The sequence below is a fragment of the Oryzias latipes genome, chromosome 10 (assembly GCF_002234675.1).
Source record: "Oryzias latipes chromosome 10, ASM223467v1".
Lineage (NCBI taxonomy): Eukaryota > Metazoa > Chordata > Actinopteri > Beloniformes > Adrianichthyidae > Oryzias > Oryzias latipes.
The window spans coordinates 25391573-25406436 of NC_019868.2; the positions used below are offsets into that span (position 1 = coordinate 25391573).

Below are 14864 nucleotides of genomic sequence, written 5' to 3' on the forward strand. Positions count from 1 at the left end.
GGAAAAAAAGAGACTAACTTTTTTTCAGGGTTATTTTTTAATTCAAGAATATTATTTTTTTTAGACTCTGAAAGAAGAAAAGGAAATTGGGTTAAAATGAAACCAATATAACTAAAAAATAATAATAAAATAAAATAAATAATTAAATTTTGTTTTATTGCTTTTGTTTTATTGCTTATTATATGAATAATCCAAAAATTGGGTTGAAGAAATTAACCAAGTGTTCTAAGAGTCCATGAACAAGGACCTAAAGCCACATGATTCTTAATTCTGTTTGATAAAAGCTAGGAACAGGATAATGATCAATCATGTAATAAAATGGTTACGGTATAACGGGGTGGGATTATATAAATTCGCTTCCTTCTACCCCCTTTCAAGCAATATTTATTAATCAAATCATATCAAATTATCCTAAGTTTGATTCGTCATTGTATGAATGTATAACTGATGATTGTATTGCTTTGTGTATTCTTATTTGATTGCTTGAAATAAACCATTTCAAATCAAAAAATCAAAAAGCTGAAAACCAAACATTTCAGGTAGAAACAAACTGTCTGCCGTGCAAACATGAACAATCTAACTAACAGATTAAAAAGGTTGTTTTCGGAATAGTCCTCTTTGTTTGGGAGGGGTGTGACTGTAAACAGCCAACTGAAAACTCTGGTCTCAGTTCAGTTGAAAGTGAACCCTGGTGCGGTTCAGAAACAGTGTGAATGCAAAACAAACTTCACACATAAACAAAAGAGAAGAAATAATGCAGAAACCAAACATTTCAGGAAGAAACAAACCACTTCAATGCAAACATGAACAATCTAAAAGAATAAAAAGGTTGAAAAATGTTAAGTGCCCTTTAATGACGGTCAGGATTTAGCGTTTTCTTTGCCTTCCTTTTCTCTTCTAGCTGTCTCCCTCTGACTGTTATTTAAAGGTGTCTTTTGGTGAAATAAACAGCTCCTGTTGTGACGAAGCAAGTTTTTTCACTCCATGCGACTTGTCGTCAGAGTGGGGCGCGTGTGTGCGCGAGCTCTCTCCCTCCCTCCCTCCCTCCCTCCTTCCCTCCCTCCACCTCTGCTTGGCTGTCAGCTCGCTTCGACCACGTAGCAGCTTCCTGGCGGCGGCAGCAGCTTGTCTCTGCTCTCACCCGCACGCACTCACGCACGCACGCAGCCGCACAGGCTGACACTCGCAGGATCCATAGCCCATGTAGGCGCAGACACAGCTCCCACTTTGGATTTTAACACCGAACCGGACCAGAGCGGCAATGGACCTCTTTGAATTCGACTTTTTCCGGGACTGGGAGCTCGAACAACCCTGGTGAGTCTCCGCTTTTATGGTCGCGCATGGCAGAGAGGTGAGGGGACGTGTACGCATATTTTGTGTGTGTGTGTTTGGGGGGGGGGGGTGTCAGACCGAGTCCCGGAGCGTTCCTTTGTCAAAACCGAGAGGCGTGCACACGCACGTGCACCAACACGACGCCGGCTTTTGCAGGATGACATGTATCCAGGCTGGATGGGGATCCGTGGCGCACGGACGCGTCCGCATGGATGAAGCGCGTCCGTGCGTAAGTTTGGAGGAAAAACGCTGCCATTCGCGCGCGCAGAGTTTGTGTTTGCGCACTACAGGTGCTGCTGTGATTTATGGGACACCCACAGAAACACGCGCGGAGCGAAGTTGGGCTCTGTGGATTTTTTGTTTGAGCGCGCAAGGAGCGTCTCTCCATCTCTGTTAGGATGTTATTAAACCCTCAGACTGCGTTTGGCTTCATCATGACATTAATTCTGACATTTCTGAGTGGAAATGATGAAGCTGAGGAGATCTTCATCAAACCACAAACAGGTTTCTGAAGCAAAAATGTCCAATTCTCATCTTGCTTCTGCAAACTTTTAGCTCTCTGGCTTTGGGCGCAAACTGTTTCACACTGTGCCATATTGCTCTGGCTCTCACTCCTCAGGGGAGTCATTTTCTGTCTCATATGAGACATAAGAACAAAGACCCATGAGAGGAGAAGTGCTTTTAAGGCGTCTATCACTCCATTGGTCAGAAATAAGCATTAAAGATCAACAAAGGTTAAACAAAACTGCATTTCCTTCACTTTATTTTAATTTTTATACCTCTATATATGCCTTGACTGTAGTTTTTTTTATTTTTTTTAGTTTGAAATATAAAGTAACAAAGCTTTTGTCCAGCAATGGACCATGCATAACACCTGAGCTGATTAACTACAATCTCTAACCTAACATGCATTTGCCAGCCACTGACTCGGGTACCACTGTACACTCGGATGCTGTCCAATCTAAGTGCAAGGTTAATCCAACAGAAACATTTATACTCTCAGTGTGTTCACCCCGGGCCTGAGTTTGGCTGAACCTGAACCTTTGTTCCTCTTACAACCAGGGGGAACATCTTTAGTGTGAATGCAGACGGTTATTAGAAAGAGGAAGCAATGTAAACGCTGAGAGTTTTCAGAACAAAAAAACACAAATCAGGAAAGTGTTTCTAAAAAAGATTCAGAGATAGATTTGGAGTAGTGAAAGTGATTATCTGTCTGTTGAATATGTGATGATCAAATGGATATTTATCAACTCTATGAACTTGTTTCAGGCAACAGCACCCCCTATACTATGAAAGCTCTCAAAAGTGCAGTGTGAAAGCAAAACTAAGTAAAAGTCTTTTGTGCTGTGCTGGTCTGAATGTGCTCTGGCTGTTCAAGTGTTGTGTTTTTCGGAGTATAAGTCGCTCTGTGTATTTAATTATTTTTTTTGCATAGTGGGTGGGACAGGGGTGGGACTTATTCAGGTGTGACCTATATGGGATTTAAAAGAAGAAAAATAGCAACTGCTGCTAGAGGGCGGTGTAGGCGTGTATATCAGTATTCTTACAGAAGAAGAAGCGCCGCACAGTTTTCCACCAGGCACAAAGGATGAAGAATTCAACTGATTTAGTGATTTGAAGTGATTTAAAGAGTTTGGTTGACTTGTTAGCATGGAATTACGCTACGGTTATACGAATAATTGTAAATGTACTAGATTCCTTCTATGTTTTATGAAGCTAAATAAGCATCATTGTGTTTCGGTAGTGAAGCGGGCAGACATTCAGTCTATTATTGTTATCTATTCCGTTATTCGGATTTGCCTTTCAGGATGAAATGTCCTTTTTTTTGTAAATTATTTTACGACATGTACTCCAGCGTGACTTACTTAGGATTTGTTTTCTTCTTTATTGTGTATCGTTTGGTGTCTGCGACTTACACTCTTACGCGACTTACTGTCAGACAAGTGTGGTAATTGTGCGATGGAGTCTTATCAAAGGAAAAACATCTTCCCCCTTAATCAAAACTATAGCATATTACTGTTTTTAGATCAACTAGCAACTTCCGGATTGAAGCTTGTTGCAAAGCAAAACTACCTGAAGTCAAGTCAATTCACTAAGTTAACACTAGGGGGCTTATGACACGTCAAATAAGTTCCTGGTTCCTCCAGATCATTAAAAAAATATTTTTAACCTGATTCCAAAACCCTTTTTTTTCCGCTCTGCGGTAACAGCTGCACTAAAGGGAAATATTTACATTTTTATATGTGAATAGTTTCATTTAAAATTTAACGTGGGGGCTTTGAAAAAGTTTTAGTTTTGACATTTGTGGTTTAAAACAAACATAAGAGGTATGATACATAATTAGGATTCACCTTGAAATATATGTTTCAGTGCAGCTTCACCTTTTTTTTTTTTAAATTAAACAGGTGAGGTCTATAGACAAATGAAAGTCTATAGGCTTTTATTTTTCACTTTTTCACTTTCTTGATTTGTTTCTGAATATATACATTTTTATTTTGTCTGTCTATGTTTGTCTTAAAATATGAGACAAACAGTTTAATATCACATTTTGTGATTTTTACAGTAAAAAAAAGACAAAATTTAGCACTTGAAATTGACTATTTTGTGTAGCAGTTTCAGGTTCATAGTGGAATTATTGTGTAAGATAAGGATAATTGTCTTTAAATAAGGAGCTGGGGTTGAAGGAAAAAGATGGATGCCAAACATTGCTACAAAAAACTGTTTTAAAGTCGGATTATTAGAGCTAAATGTAAAGTAGTAAAAAATGCTACTTAAGACAAAATGCTGAAATTGTTTTAATTAAATATCAAAATAATATGAAAATTTCCCAAAATGCAATCTTGCAATGAATCTTCATCTCTGAAACAGCTTTGCTGAATATTAGAAAATGACTCCCCTGAGGAGTGACAGCCAGAGCAGCAGGGGTTGACATAGCCCAGAAATTTGCACTGGCCCACAGGGCCAGTAGGTTTTGAAAGTTACTGGCCCTGCCTGAAAGTTACTGGCCCGACACTACACACAGCTCCGCAGGTGCTTGCAACTTTAGGGGGGTCCGGGGGCATGCCCCCACGGAAAATTTTAATATGGGGAAATTTGGTGCATTCTGGTGACATCTAGCACTTATTTATACACTTTTCAATGACTAAAAATAGAGCATATCAAACTTAAATCTGCTCTAGTCTGTTTCAGATGTTTTGAAGAGAGCACTGCAGTGAAGTAAGTAACACTAGTTAAGAAGTTTTCATGCTGCCCAGGGCTCCAGACTAACTTTTTTCACTAGGAGCACAGTGGCCCCCAACTGAAAATTTTAGGGGCACAACCAGAAAATTTAGGGGCGCATATTGTAAATCAACATTCTAACCAAATCTACTAATTTCCACTGTATTACTATTAATAAATACTTTAATAATAGATGCAAAAATTACAATGTGCCGTTTGAAATTCAGTGTCACATTTTATTCTGCACTTTTGAAAATGCAACAAGGTAAACTGACAAAAGCATCGCTGTCACGATACAACGATACAAGCGGCGTTGTATCGGAGATTTTATTTTTAGGCCATATCGCCCAGCCCTACTTTAGTTACTTAATTAAATTAAATAATTGAAAAATTAAATAAAATTAAATTACTGAGATCATTCAGCTAACTAGAAATACTTACTGCTTACAGTGTTGTAAAGAAAAAGAAAATTAAGTAGTTTGACATTATACTCCATTTGACTCTGAGATTCAGGTATTTGGAGTCTTTGCCTTTGATTCTTTGACATTCAGCTTAAAGCTTAGTGGATACAGTTTCATCTTCAATGCATTCATTAAATATCTTGCTGTCCATAGCACTAATTCCACCCGTCACTCCATCTAACATATTCCTATCTATTCCTGCCATGTCTTCCACATCTCTGACATGCTTCAGTCTCTCTTCAGTGACGGTGTTGGATTTATGATCATCGCGGTGAAAAACCACCAGGGGGCGCGCTGATATGTGTGTCAGTTTAAATATATCTGCATAAAATGTAATAATAACCCACTGGCTTGTTCCTTCGTTTTTGCTGTTTAACATTGTTTAGTATTGAATCGTTACATTCAATAAAGTTTGAAAAAAAAAAATTGAGTGAGCGCGTGCGGCGTGGTGCTCGGCAGCGACAGCCGCGCGCGCAGGTGGGAGAGGAGGAGAAGAGTTAATAAAAGGAATAAAAGGTTTCCCATAGAAACCCTTGAAGTCTGAACACAGGACTAGCAGAAAAAGTGAATTATAAAGACGAGGTAAATCTACACGTTTTCGCAAAATATACTTTATTGAAAAAGGTGAAAAATGTATTAACCGTTAGATATTTTAGTGGCCCGAGCGGACAAGTAAAAAATAAAGTCTTGTGGTCCGTACTGCTTGAAAAACAGGACCGGGCCAGCGGACAAATGGCTATGTCGAGCCCTGTGAGCAGTGTGGCACAGTGTGGAACAGTCGGCCCACAATGGCCTGAGAGCTTGAAAGTTTGCAGAAGAAAAATCACAAGAACTGATGGGGTGACCCTTTTCTTTAAATAAAAATCATGGAAATGATCTCACGTAGGGCTGCACGATATGAGGAAAACTTGCGATATGCGATATTAGTGATCAATATTGCGATAACGATAAATTTGCGGTAAATAAACAAATAGAAAAATAAACAAAAACATCATTCCCATTTCATTGCAACAGTTTAAAAATTATACTCCAATTGACCTTCATCGACATGGGGGACAAACGTCAGGGTGGCTAACCCTGGTCCTCAAGAGCCTCAACCCTGTCTGTTTTCCAATTCTCCCTAGACTGCTCGATAATGATAACCAAAATCAGGTGTGTTCAGTCAATCAGGATGTGAAATCACTTGAGTCAGCCAATCAACAGCAAGCTGGTTAAGGACAGCTGGAAAACAGGCAGGGTTGAGGCTCTTCAGGACCAGGGTTAACATAATAGGCCTCCATCTGATTGGTAAACAATGGGAAGGCGTCCATCTGATTGGTCAAAGCATAAAGGGATTTATTTGATTCGTTAAATGCTTCAAGCTGCTAGAAGATTGTTTTAACACATTTTGGGTTTGCGATTTATTGCGATATTCGCCGTCTTTTGCGATATGCATATTGCAGAGCTGGATATTGCGATAACGATAAATTTGCGGTATATTGTGCAGGCCTAATCTCACGTGTAGTTTGTAAAAAAAAAAAATCTAATTAAAACCTTAAACTGCTGCAGGATTGGAGGAAAACTTCCCAAAAAATGTCTTTTTCTCACAGTTCATGGTCATGAAAACTGGAACAAAAACTCTGGAACGTGGCTTATGTCTTCATTTTTCCCGACTTTTATGAACACTTTGGAATATGTGGAGGCTGACCCGCTGAGCCCAAGTTGACCTGATCCTGGAAAAATAGGACTTAATGCTGTAGCTTTCTTTTTCATTTTCATGGGATATTTATTAACCCTGTGGTTTAACCCATAAGAACCCAAACCCAAATTTTTTTTTTTTAATAAAATTACATGGATTTTACCACAAACCGAGCGGACCACAGACACCACTTCTGATATTTTATCTGTCACACTGATGTGACCGTTGGGTTCTTACGAAGTCGCCGTGGTTCACACTGGAAGACGTTTCCAGCTCCTTCATCACCCGAGCAAAAACAGGAGGAGGGTCTATAAACCAGCTTGCTTCTCCACGTCGGGGAAAAATACAATCATGTTGCCATTTTGAATTTGTATTCCAGCTGGCAGAGTCTGAGAGGGTAGTGACACACACACTGCCCCCCCCCCCCCCCCCTCACCACCACCACCACGGAGGGGCTCTGGAGCAAAGTACTTAACCCCCCGCTGGTGGAGAGGAGCTGCCCAGGGCTCAACAACTAGCTGAGGGCGTCTACATGTGTAACCCTTCCACTGCCAACACTCAATTACAACAGTCAGCAGGTCCTTGTGGGAACCTGAAGAGGCCTCCTCAAAGAGACGCAGACGGGAATGAGCCGTCAGCAGCTTCTGTTTGGTCGTTCTCCAGTCGGAGGCTAGGAAATGTTTTGTGCACAATTAGGCGGAGCTGCAGTTGTTGGAGCGGTGCTTTCATTTGCACCGGTGTCCTTGTTCCAGTCTTCAAGTGCAGGTGGAGGATTGATTTATTGAGCGAGTGAGGCCGACTCTGCTGTGATGGATGCCGGTTTGCCGACTGTCATCTTGTTAGTGTTGGGCTTTTTTTCGGTCCACCTGCTGTGTCTATAATCCCAATGTCATTGATCAACTATCATCCTGTCAGCATGTTGACACCTTTTGAGGCAGAAAGCAGCTTTTTTAGCTCCAAGATTGTTTGCTAAAATGAGATCCATGCAGTGGTCACATCTGCGGGCGAACCTGCACAAACCTTTAAGGTTGTGTACCGCTCGGTGAATCCATAGAGCAAAAATGTTTCAAAAGGTATTCTGTAGATGACAGACAGGTTGTAGCCAACACTCATTCAACAGGTCAGTATAGGTAAAGTAGGTGAGATGCAGGTGTGTCAAATGGACTTTGCCTTCTTTGTTTTACCCCCTGAACCCTGCGGACTGTGCAAGGAGCCTGTTATTGCTGTTCAGATCAAGTGTTTATTGTTGTCAACCCCCCGTCTTTCCCAGTTAGCACGCGTTGCCCAGGTTGCCGACCCCAGTTCTAGATGTTCCAGAAATCCTGTTTATTTTTTACCATTCTTATTTTTTTACATGTTTTTTTTTCTGGCTTAGATTGAAATATGAAATGCATGTAAGCATAGTGAGCGTCAGCCTCCAAAAGGCAGGATGGCAATGTCGAAAACTGTTTATGTAATCCAAGTTCCGAAGAAATTAGCCCCGAAAAAAGGGAAAGAGGAGGGATGATGATGGAACCAGACAGACATGACATGTAAAATCCATCCAAATCCAACTTTTGTCTGAGCAAACATAAAATCCAGATCAAGTTCCTTCTGGAAGTCTTTTGGTAACCAACGGCTCCAGAAGCTGCTTTGATGTGACTCAGTTCTAATTAATATTAAAATGAAATGTCCACAGGAGAAGGGAAAAGTCAGAAGACGAGAGGGAAAAAAAGGTTATTTTAAATAGAATCCTTTTTATTTAAATATTTTCCTCTAAAATTCACTCAGATTTACATGAAAAGTCTGTTGATGCGAGTCTGACAGCAGATCTTCCCCGAAAGGAAGACGAAAAAACAGAAACAATCGTGAAGCTACACGAGCCTTTGTTAAATCTGAACGAACACTGCAGGTCTCCTCCTCCTCCTAAAGAAATACCCTTTCATCTCTTTTCCTCTTTGTTGCTCTTCCTCCCTCCTCCTCCTCCTCCTCCCATCTTGCCTCTTGTTTCATTCTCCTTCTCGCAGATCTGAAGGCTTTGTGTGATTGCAACAGGCCCGAATATTGTGCGCTCCTCACTGTAATTGCCCATCATGTCGCCGGCTAATCATGGCGGAGGAATCTGAAAGCGATCGCTTTGAATGTTAATTGACGCTGATGGTGATTGGTTGAACCCATTTAAGTGGTTAATTAAAGAATTGATTACACATCTCGTCAGCGTGGAATGAGAAGATTCCAGCTGCGTGTTTTGAAGCCTGAAAGTTCACATCTGCAGGAAGACTCCCCTGATTACTGTTATTTGTTTCTTGACTGGATCAGATCCGACATAGTTTGCATATTCGCTTTGAAGCGGTTCGAAAATGGAAGAGTCGGGGTAAAAGTGTCGAAGCGCTGCTTTCAGACCAGCCTCGCGTGAAATCAGCGGGAGAATGAGGTGGAATCTGGCGACAGCCGATTCATTCAGCATTCATTCTCACAGTCCGACATTCAATCTGCCCGTCAATCCTCCCACCTCTCAATCAGCTCAGTCACACGTGCGAGCTCAATAGGCGCAAAATCATTCATCATTCTGGAAGTTCTCTCCTCGCCGTGTGATCGGCTTCAGCTCGCCAAACCAGCCTCCTCTCAGCGATACTTCACACCAGCTTCATCAGCGGCTGCAATGGCGAACTGCGACTCGTCCTGAGCTGCCAAGAAATCACAAACAGAGCGTGCTCTCCAAAAGTGACAGCAGAAAGCCCTGATGGGAAAATAAAGTCAGCTTCTGTCTCATAGTGGCGATGCAATTATCCTGCAGGGCAGCAGAGCAGGGGGTCTGTCAGCAGGGGTGAAGGAGGTAAAGAGTGAGCTCACCTGGACTCTGTCACTGTCCGTGGTGCTGAAAGAAAGCTCTGATCACAGAAACAAAACGGAGTCCCGAATGCAAACAGGTGACGTGAATTCCCAGTTCCTTTCATAAGACCGTTCTGTTTATTAAATCGAGTTTTTTGTAGTTTCTTAGTGCAAGGGTTACTTTTTTTATAGTCATTTTCACTTAAAGACCCACTTTGATCATCTTTTGAGTTCCGCTAGCTTACAGCCTTTCACACATCCAACCAAAACATTACCAGTGCAACAAAAATGGCGGGCAACATTGGAGCTATCGGAGCTAGCCAGCTTGAACGAGGAGCAACCCCGCCCCCTCTTCCTCTCCAAATTGCAGAGCGGAGCCGGGCGCCGCCCAGCATATTTTTTTATGCAACAAATGCAATCCTTTTTACACAGTATTTTAAAACAATTTGAATAAACGAATAAAAAAATGCAACGTAAGCCTCATTTTCTTTGTATGTGTCCATCATTAGAAAAATACCACAAGAACATGTTAAAAATACACAAAAAATATATTTTTTTATTGCAATGGGTCTTAAAGACTTATCCTGCAGGATTTGCACTCCTGCAGGATAATGCTCTTTATTTACTAATGCTCTTTATTTACTTTAACTGCTCTGTTAAAGTAGGAAGAGGGCGACTTTTGATTGGAAATGTTGAATTATTTTCCACACGGGTTAAATGGAGGTCAATAGTGAATACGGGGGTTTCGTAGATTTTCATGTAAGCTAAATGATCAAATGTAAACATAAGTGGTTCTTTGTCAAGTGTCACAACTATAGAAAGTGCATAATTATGATTTAGGGAAGCAGATTTTAACCTGATCGTTTGTTCAAATATTTACATAAATATCAGTTAAAAGTCAAAACAGCCCAAATTTGTTGGTTTCTAAGTTTGACTTTAAATTATGAAATAAAGAAGTTGTAAATAAAGAAATTGCAATTCTTATTGATTGATTGAATACATTAGATTGAATTTGTTTATTTCAAAGAGCTGAGTCGTTCGCGTGGATTTGATGTCTTCCAGAAGCATCAGCCCAGCTGCCAACGATCCACTCCAGACTTTGGCTGTGTATTTTTTTAAAACTGTGTTCCAGAGAATGTAACAGGATGCAGATGGGTCTTTTTAATGTTGGGGTTTTGGGGCCGTAAACATCATCAGGACTAACAACTGACGTTTTCCTGCCAACTTGATTTGAGAATAACGCCGCACACATTAGTGTGGCCCGTCAGGAAAAGTTTTGTAGAGGAGAGCACCCACAGTCTTGAAGTGATTTTGTCAACAAAACAGAAACAAAAAGGACAAACTGTGCTTGTATTAAAACCAAAACCATGAAGCTTTCAGTGATTCCCATGTAAAACTGCTTGTTTTTGACAGTTCTGGCATCCTCTATGTCCATTTTATATCTGAAAAACATTTGCGAATCAGCTTGTTACACAAAAATACCCCCTACCTCAGTCAAGTGCACACCTGAATTGGATTTTACTTAGTTAATTGAAAAAAACTTTGATTATAAACTTTTTATAATCATTTATTTGCCTAAAAGTAGAAAAATCAGTTTTCCTGTTTGTGCTGTAATGCAGGGTCTCTGTTTTATTTTAAAGTAGTTGGATGGGCTGGTTTGGACCACTCTAGGATTTTTTTTCCTTTGTCCCTTTTGGTTAAAACATTTTAACTTCACAAAAACATTTAAACCTTTAACCAAAGTGTCTCACGACCAGGTTTATTATCAAGTTGGGAGATGAAAAAGAACTTGTAGGTTTAAAAATTAGTTGATTAAACCAACATTTAATTTGAAAATCCAATAAAAAAAAAACAACTCATTGATTTCTTCATTTCTGGTAAAAAATAGCTTCTCTTTTAGTTATAAATAGTAAAAATTCCAATTTTGTCACTGAAAGTTTTGTATTTGTTAAGTTAAAAATGTTTTCATGTGTTGAATGTGTTGAATCATAAAATATTTCTACCTGACAGTTTACAGATGTCCCCCCTGTGCACATTTGTGTTTCTGTGTTAAAACAGTAAAAAAACACAGCAGTCAGTTCACATGAAGTATTTTAAGTCAACATGGAAACAGACTCTGGCAAGTTTAGATGCAAAATTATTTAACATTTTAATAAACAAACGGATGCTTCTAGTTTTGTTATCACTTTATAATAACTATCCATTATGGCTAGGTAAAAAATCATTAATAAACTGTTAGTTATTGTACAGTTAGAACTCATTAGTATACAGGTAACAGGTTATTTAGTATTGTCTAACTAAAAGCTTGTTAGTTATCTGCTGTTTATCAATAAGATACATTTATAGATCCTTAACAAACTGTTAACAGTTATTTAACAAGTCATTTATACCTCGATAACTTACTGTTAATTATTGACTTGTTAACTAGCTATAACGGATAGTTGTTATAAAGTGTTACCATCATAGTTTTTGTTTTTTTGTTTTTACATCTTTACATTTTCAATGCCCATATTTCTTTTATTTCTTATGGTTTTTATGACCAATGTATGTTTCCAGGAGGCAGAATTTATTTCAAATGTTATAGGCACAGGAACTTTGGAGTCACTTTTAAAAACAGGAAGACGAGCGGAGTTTGTTTTTTTCTACAAGCTGTCAGTAAAAATGAAGAGCCTGTTTGCACGCCAGTGACTGCATTTGAATTAGAAAACAATTTGCTTATGGTAATGACCATTTGTTTGTAAAAAGAACCGATTAAGGTGCAGGTCAAAGGAGTGAATGGAGCACTTACTTAGAATAACGATCCAAAGTGAACTGTTGGGACTAATTAAAAATGTGTGCTTGAAGTGGCATTTCCTATGTATTTGGAAAAATACTTCGCTGGTAATTAGTCCGATTAGTGAATAAAATATGTGGCGTTTGTTCTGCTGCTCTAGTTCAGTGAGTCTGTTATGATATTCAGACATTATGTTTATTCATTAGGACTTTTATTTCAATTAGGGCCCAAACTAAAACACCGATTATGGTTTGATGCAGAAAGCTACTTTGACTGCAGTTAAACCCAATATTTGGAGACGGTTTTGTCCTTAAACGGCAAATTTAGTCTGATATTAGGGAGCAGATAAGTGGCCTGAGTTTATTAGCACACAGACACACATGCACGCACACACACGTTTGGAGGGCTTAGAGATTGAGCACAGGAGAGCAGGGGACTTGGCAGTCAACGGCTGGTAGATTCTGCCCTCCTGCCCCCAAGATACCAAGACAATACACACACGCACGCACACACATACATGTGTGTGTGCACGCCAGGTCCCAAGGTTGGCAGAGCCAACTGCCAGGAGGAGCACGGTGCTAAGGAATGATAACACACACAGTTTTTTCTCCTGCACACTCACACAGTCAGGGCTGAACCCGCTGATCCGGTGGTTCTCTCCTCTCTGCTGTAGCTGGCATCAGTGATGCTGTTGATACCTGCTCTGTGTGTCTGTGTGAGTGTTGGAAGGCGGCAGAAAGCCGCGGGTGGGGGGTTTATCCCCTCACAGATGAGCTGGAAACCCGTCCGGCTGTCTGTTACTGGAGCCTTTTACCTCATTTAGCCTCAAGCTTCCATAAACACCTTCAAAGGTTTGAATAGAAACATGTCATAAGTATCAATAATTCTTCAAATATATCCAAAAAATAAGAATACAGACGGTCCAACAGCGTTAAACATTAAAGTCTTTTAACGTCCCATTAGCTGCCACATACCGAGGTGTGTAAAATTTGTTCTCCGCATTTGACCCATCCCCTTGGGGAGCGGTGAGCTGCAGACACAGCCGCGCTTGGGAACCATTGGGTGGTTTAACCCCCCAATCCAACCCCTTCATGCGGAGTGTCAAGCAGGGAGGCTAAGGGTGCATTTTTCCAGAGTCTTTGGTATGACTCTGCCTGGATTTGAACTCATGACCTTCCAGTCTCAGGGCGGACACTCTACCACAAGGCAAATGGTTTATTTTCAAAGCGTTCCCAGTGGTCATTTATTTATGATCATTCCGATTTTAGGCAAAAAAAGAAAAACCTGTGTCATTTTCTAGGATATAGTTTCTACAGAGCAGCGGTAGTTCATTAGAAATTCACCTCTGAGTTGTGGGTGGGACCATTGGCGATGAACAACCCTGCCTCCTCCTTCTCCTGAGAGCTCTCTGTTTACATGCTCTGGATGCATCAGAATGGAGCGGAGCAGGACGCTTGTGGCTTTTTCCAACGGCATTTTTTAATCTGCGCGATTCACAATGATTTAAATAAAGAAATGCGATTTAAGCTTAATTTTCATAACATCGTTCCTCTATCATCAGAAAAGCGCCACAAGAACATGTGAAAAACTAGGACTGGGTTGATAAAAATGATCAATTGATCTGAATTGATCCAAGCTTAATAGATTTGTCTGGTGTTAAAAATCTCATTGGTTTATTCTTTCACTAATATATTTTACAGTATGGGAACTGCATGAGATTGATATCAATATCTTCAACACATATATAGATTATTAATGTATTTCTATACAAATATGTAAAGTTATTATTGGTGATACTCAGCACTAATAAAAACACCATTATCAAAGTGTCGAAGTGGGTTTTTAAGGTTAACAAAAAGTGTTAACAAAGTTAGCATTAAAATGTAGAATAGACTTGACTAAAAACTTAAGGTAGTGCTGGCTAAATATTGCATGAACTTTACATTAAGTCTGAGGTAAAATCCTTTATTGTTTCTGATCAGTTACAGTTTAGGTTCATGTGTTGATCAAAATTCTCACTTTTTCTGAGCCACAGAAACTAACCAGAGAACAGTTTAGGACCTATTCAAAGACATCTCGCACGTTGATGTTTCCCTGAGCTGGGACGGACATTAAGTCCCTTGTGTTAAGAGGTTTCCAGACGTGAACTTTAACATGACGGCAAAATACAGTCGTTTTTCGTTTATCATGCGAGTTACGTATTAAAAATAACCTGCGATAAGTGAAATTCTTGCAGTAGTTCATTTTATTTTATTTTAAACAAAAATTCTAGATGTTTTAATACTCCTCACTACACCCTTTCTACACTTTTTAGAGACAGACATGACCATTTTCACACTTTTATCTCTTGTTTTAGACTCTCAAATTTCAAACTGTCACAGAAAAATAAGTCCAGTTTTATAGCATGAAAACAAATATTTGAACGCGACCAAAGATTTATGTAAATGTGGCAAACTAAAGGCAGTCTGTACAGAGATTGATCGACAAATAGATATAAATAACCAGATAAATCAACCTTAATAGACTGATACAAATCAGTAAAAGTGAATAAAAAAGGTCAAATCCAATGAGTAAAAACAGAAGTAACAGA

At 39.7% G+C, this 14864-nt stretch overlaps 1 protein-coding gene across 2 annotated transcripts in view; it reads left to right on the top strand.

Moving 5' to 3' along the window:
• Window positions 1-1066: 1066 nt before the first annotated feature.
• Window positions 1067-14864, top strand: part of aff2 (AF4/FMR2 family member 2) — a 206348-nt gene continuing 192550 nt past the window's right edge. For both annotated transcript variants that reach the window (XM_020706761.2, XM_020706762.2), the window contains exon 1: window positions 1067-1314. In XM_020706761.2, the coding sequence (XP_020562420.2) occupies window positions 1262-1314 (53 nt within the window). In that variant the 5' untranslated portion in view covers window positions 1067-1261. The remainder of the gene's footprint in view (window positions 1315-14864) is intronic.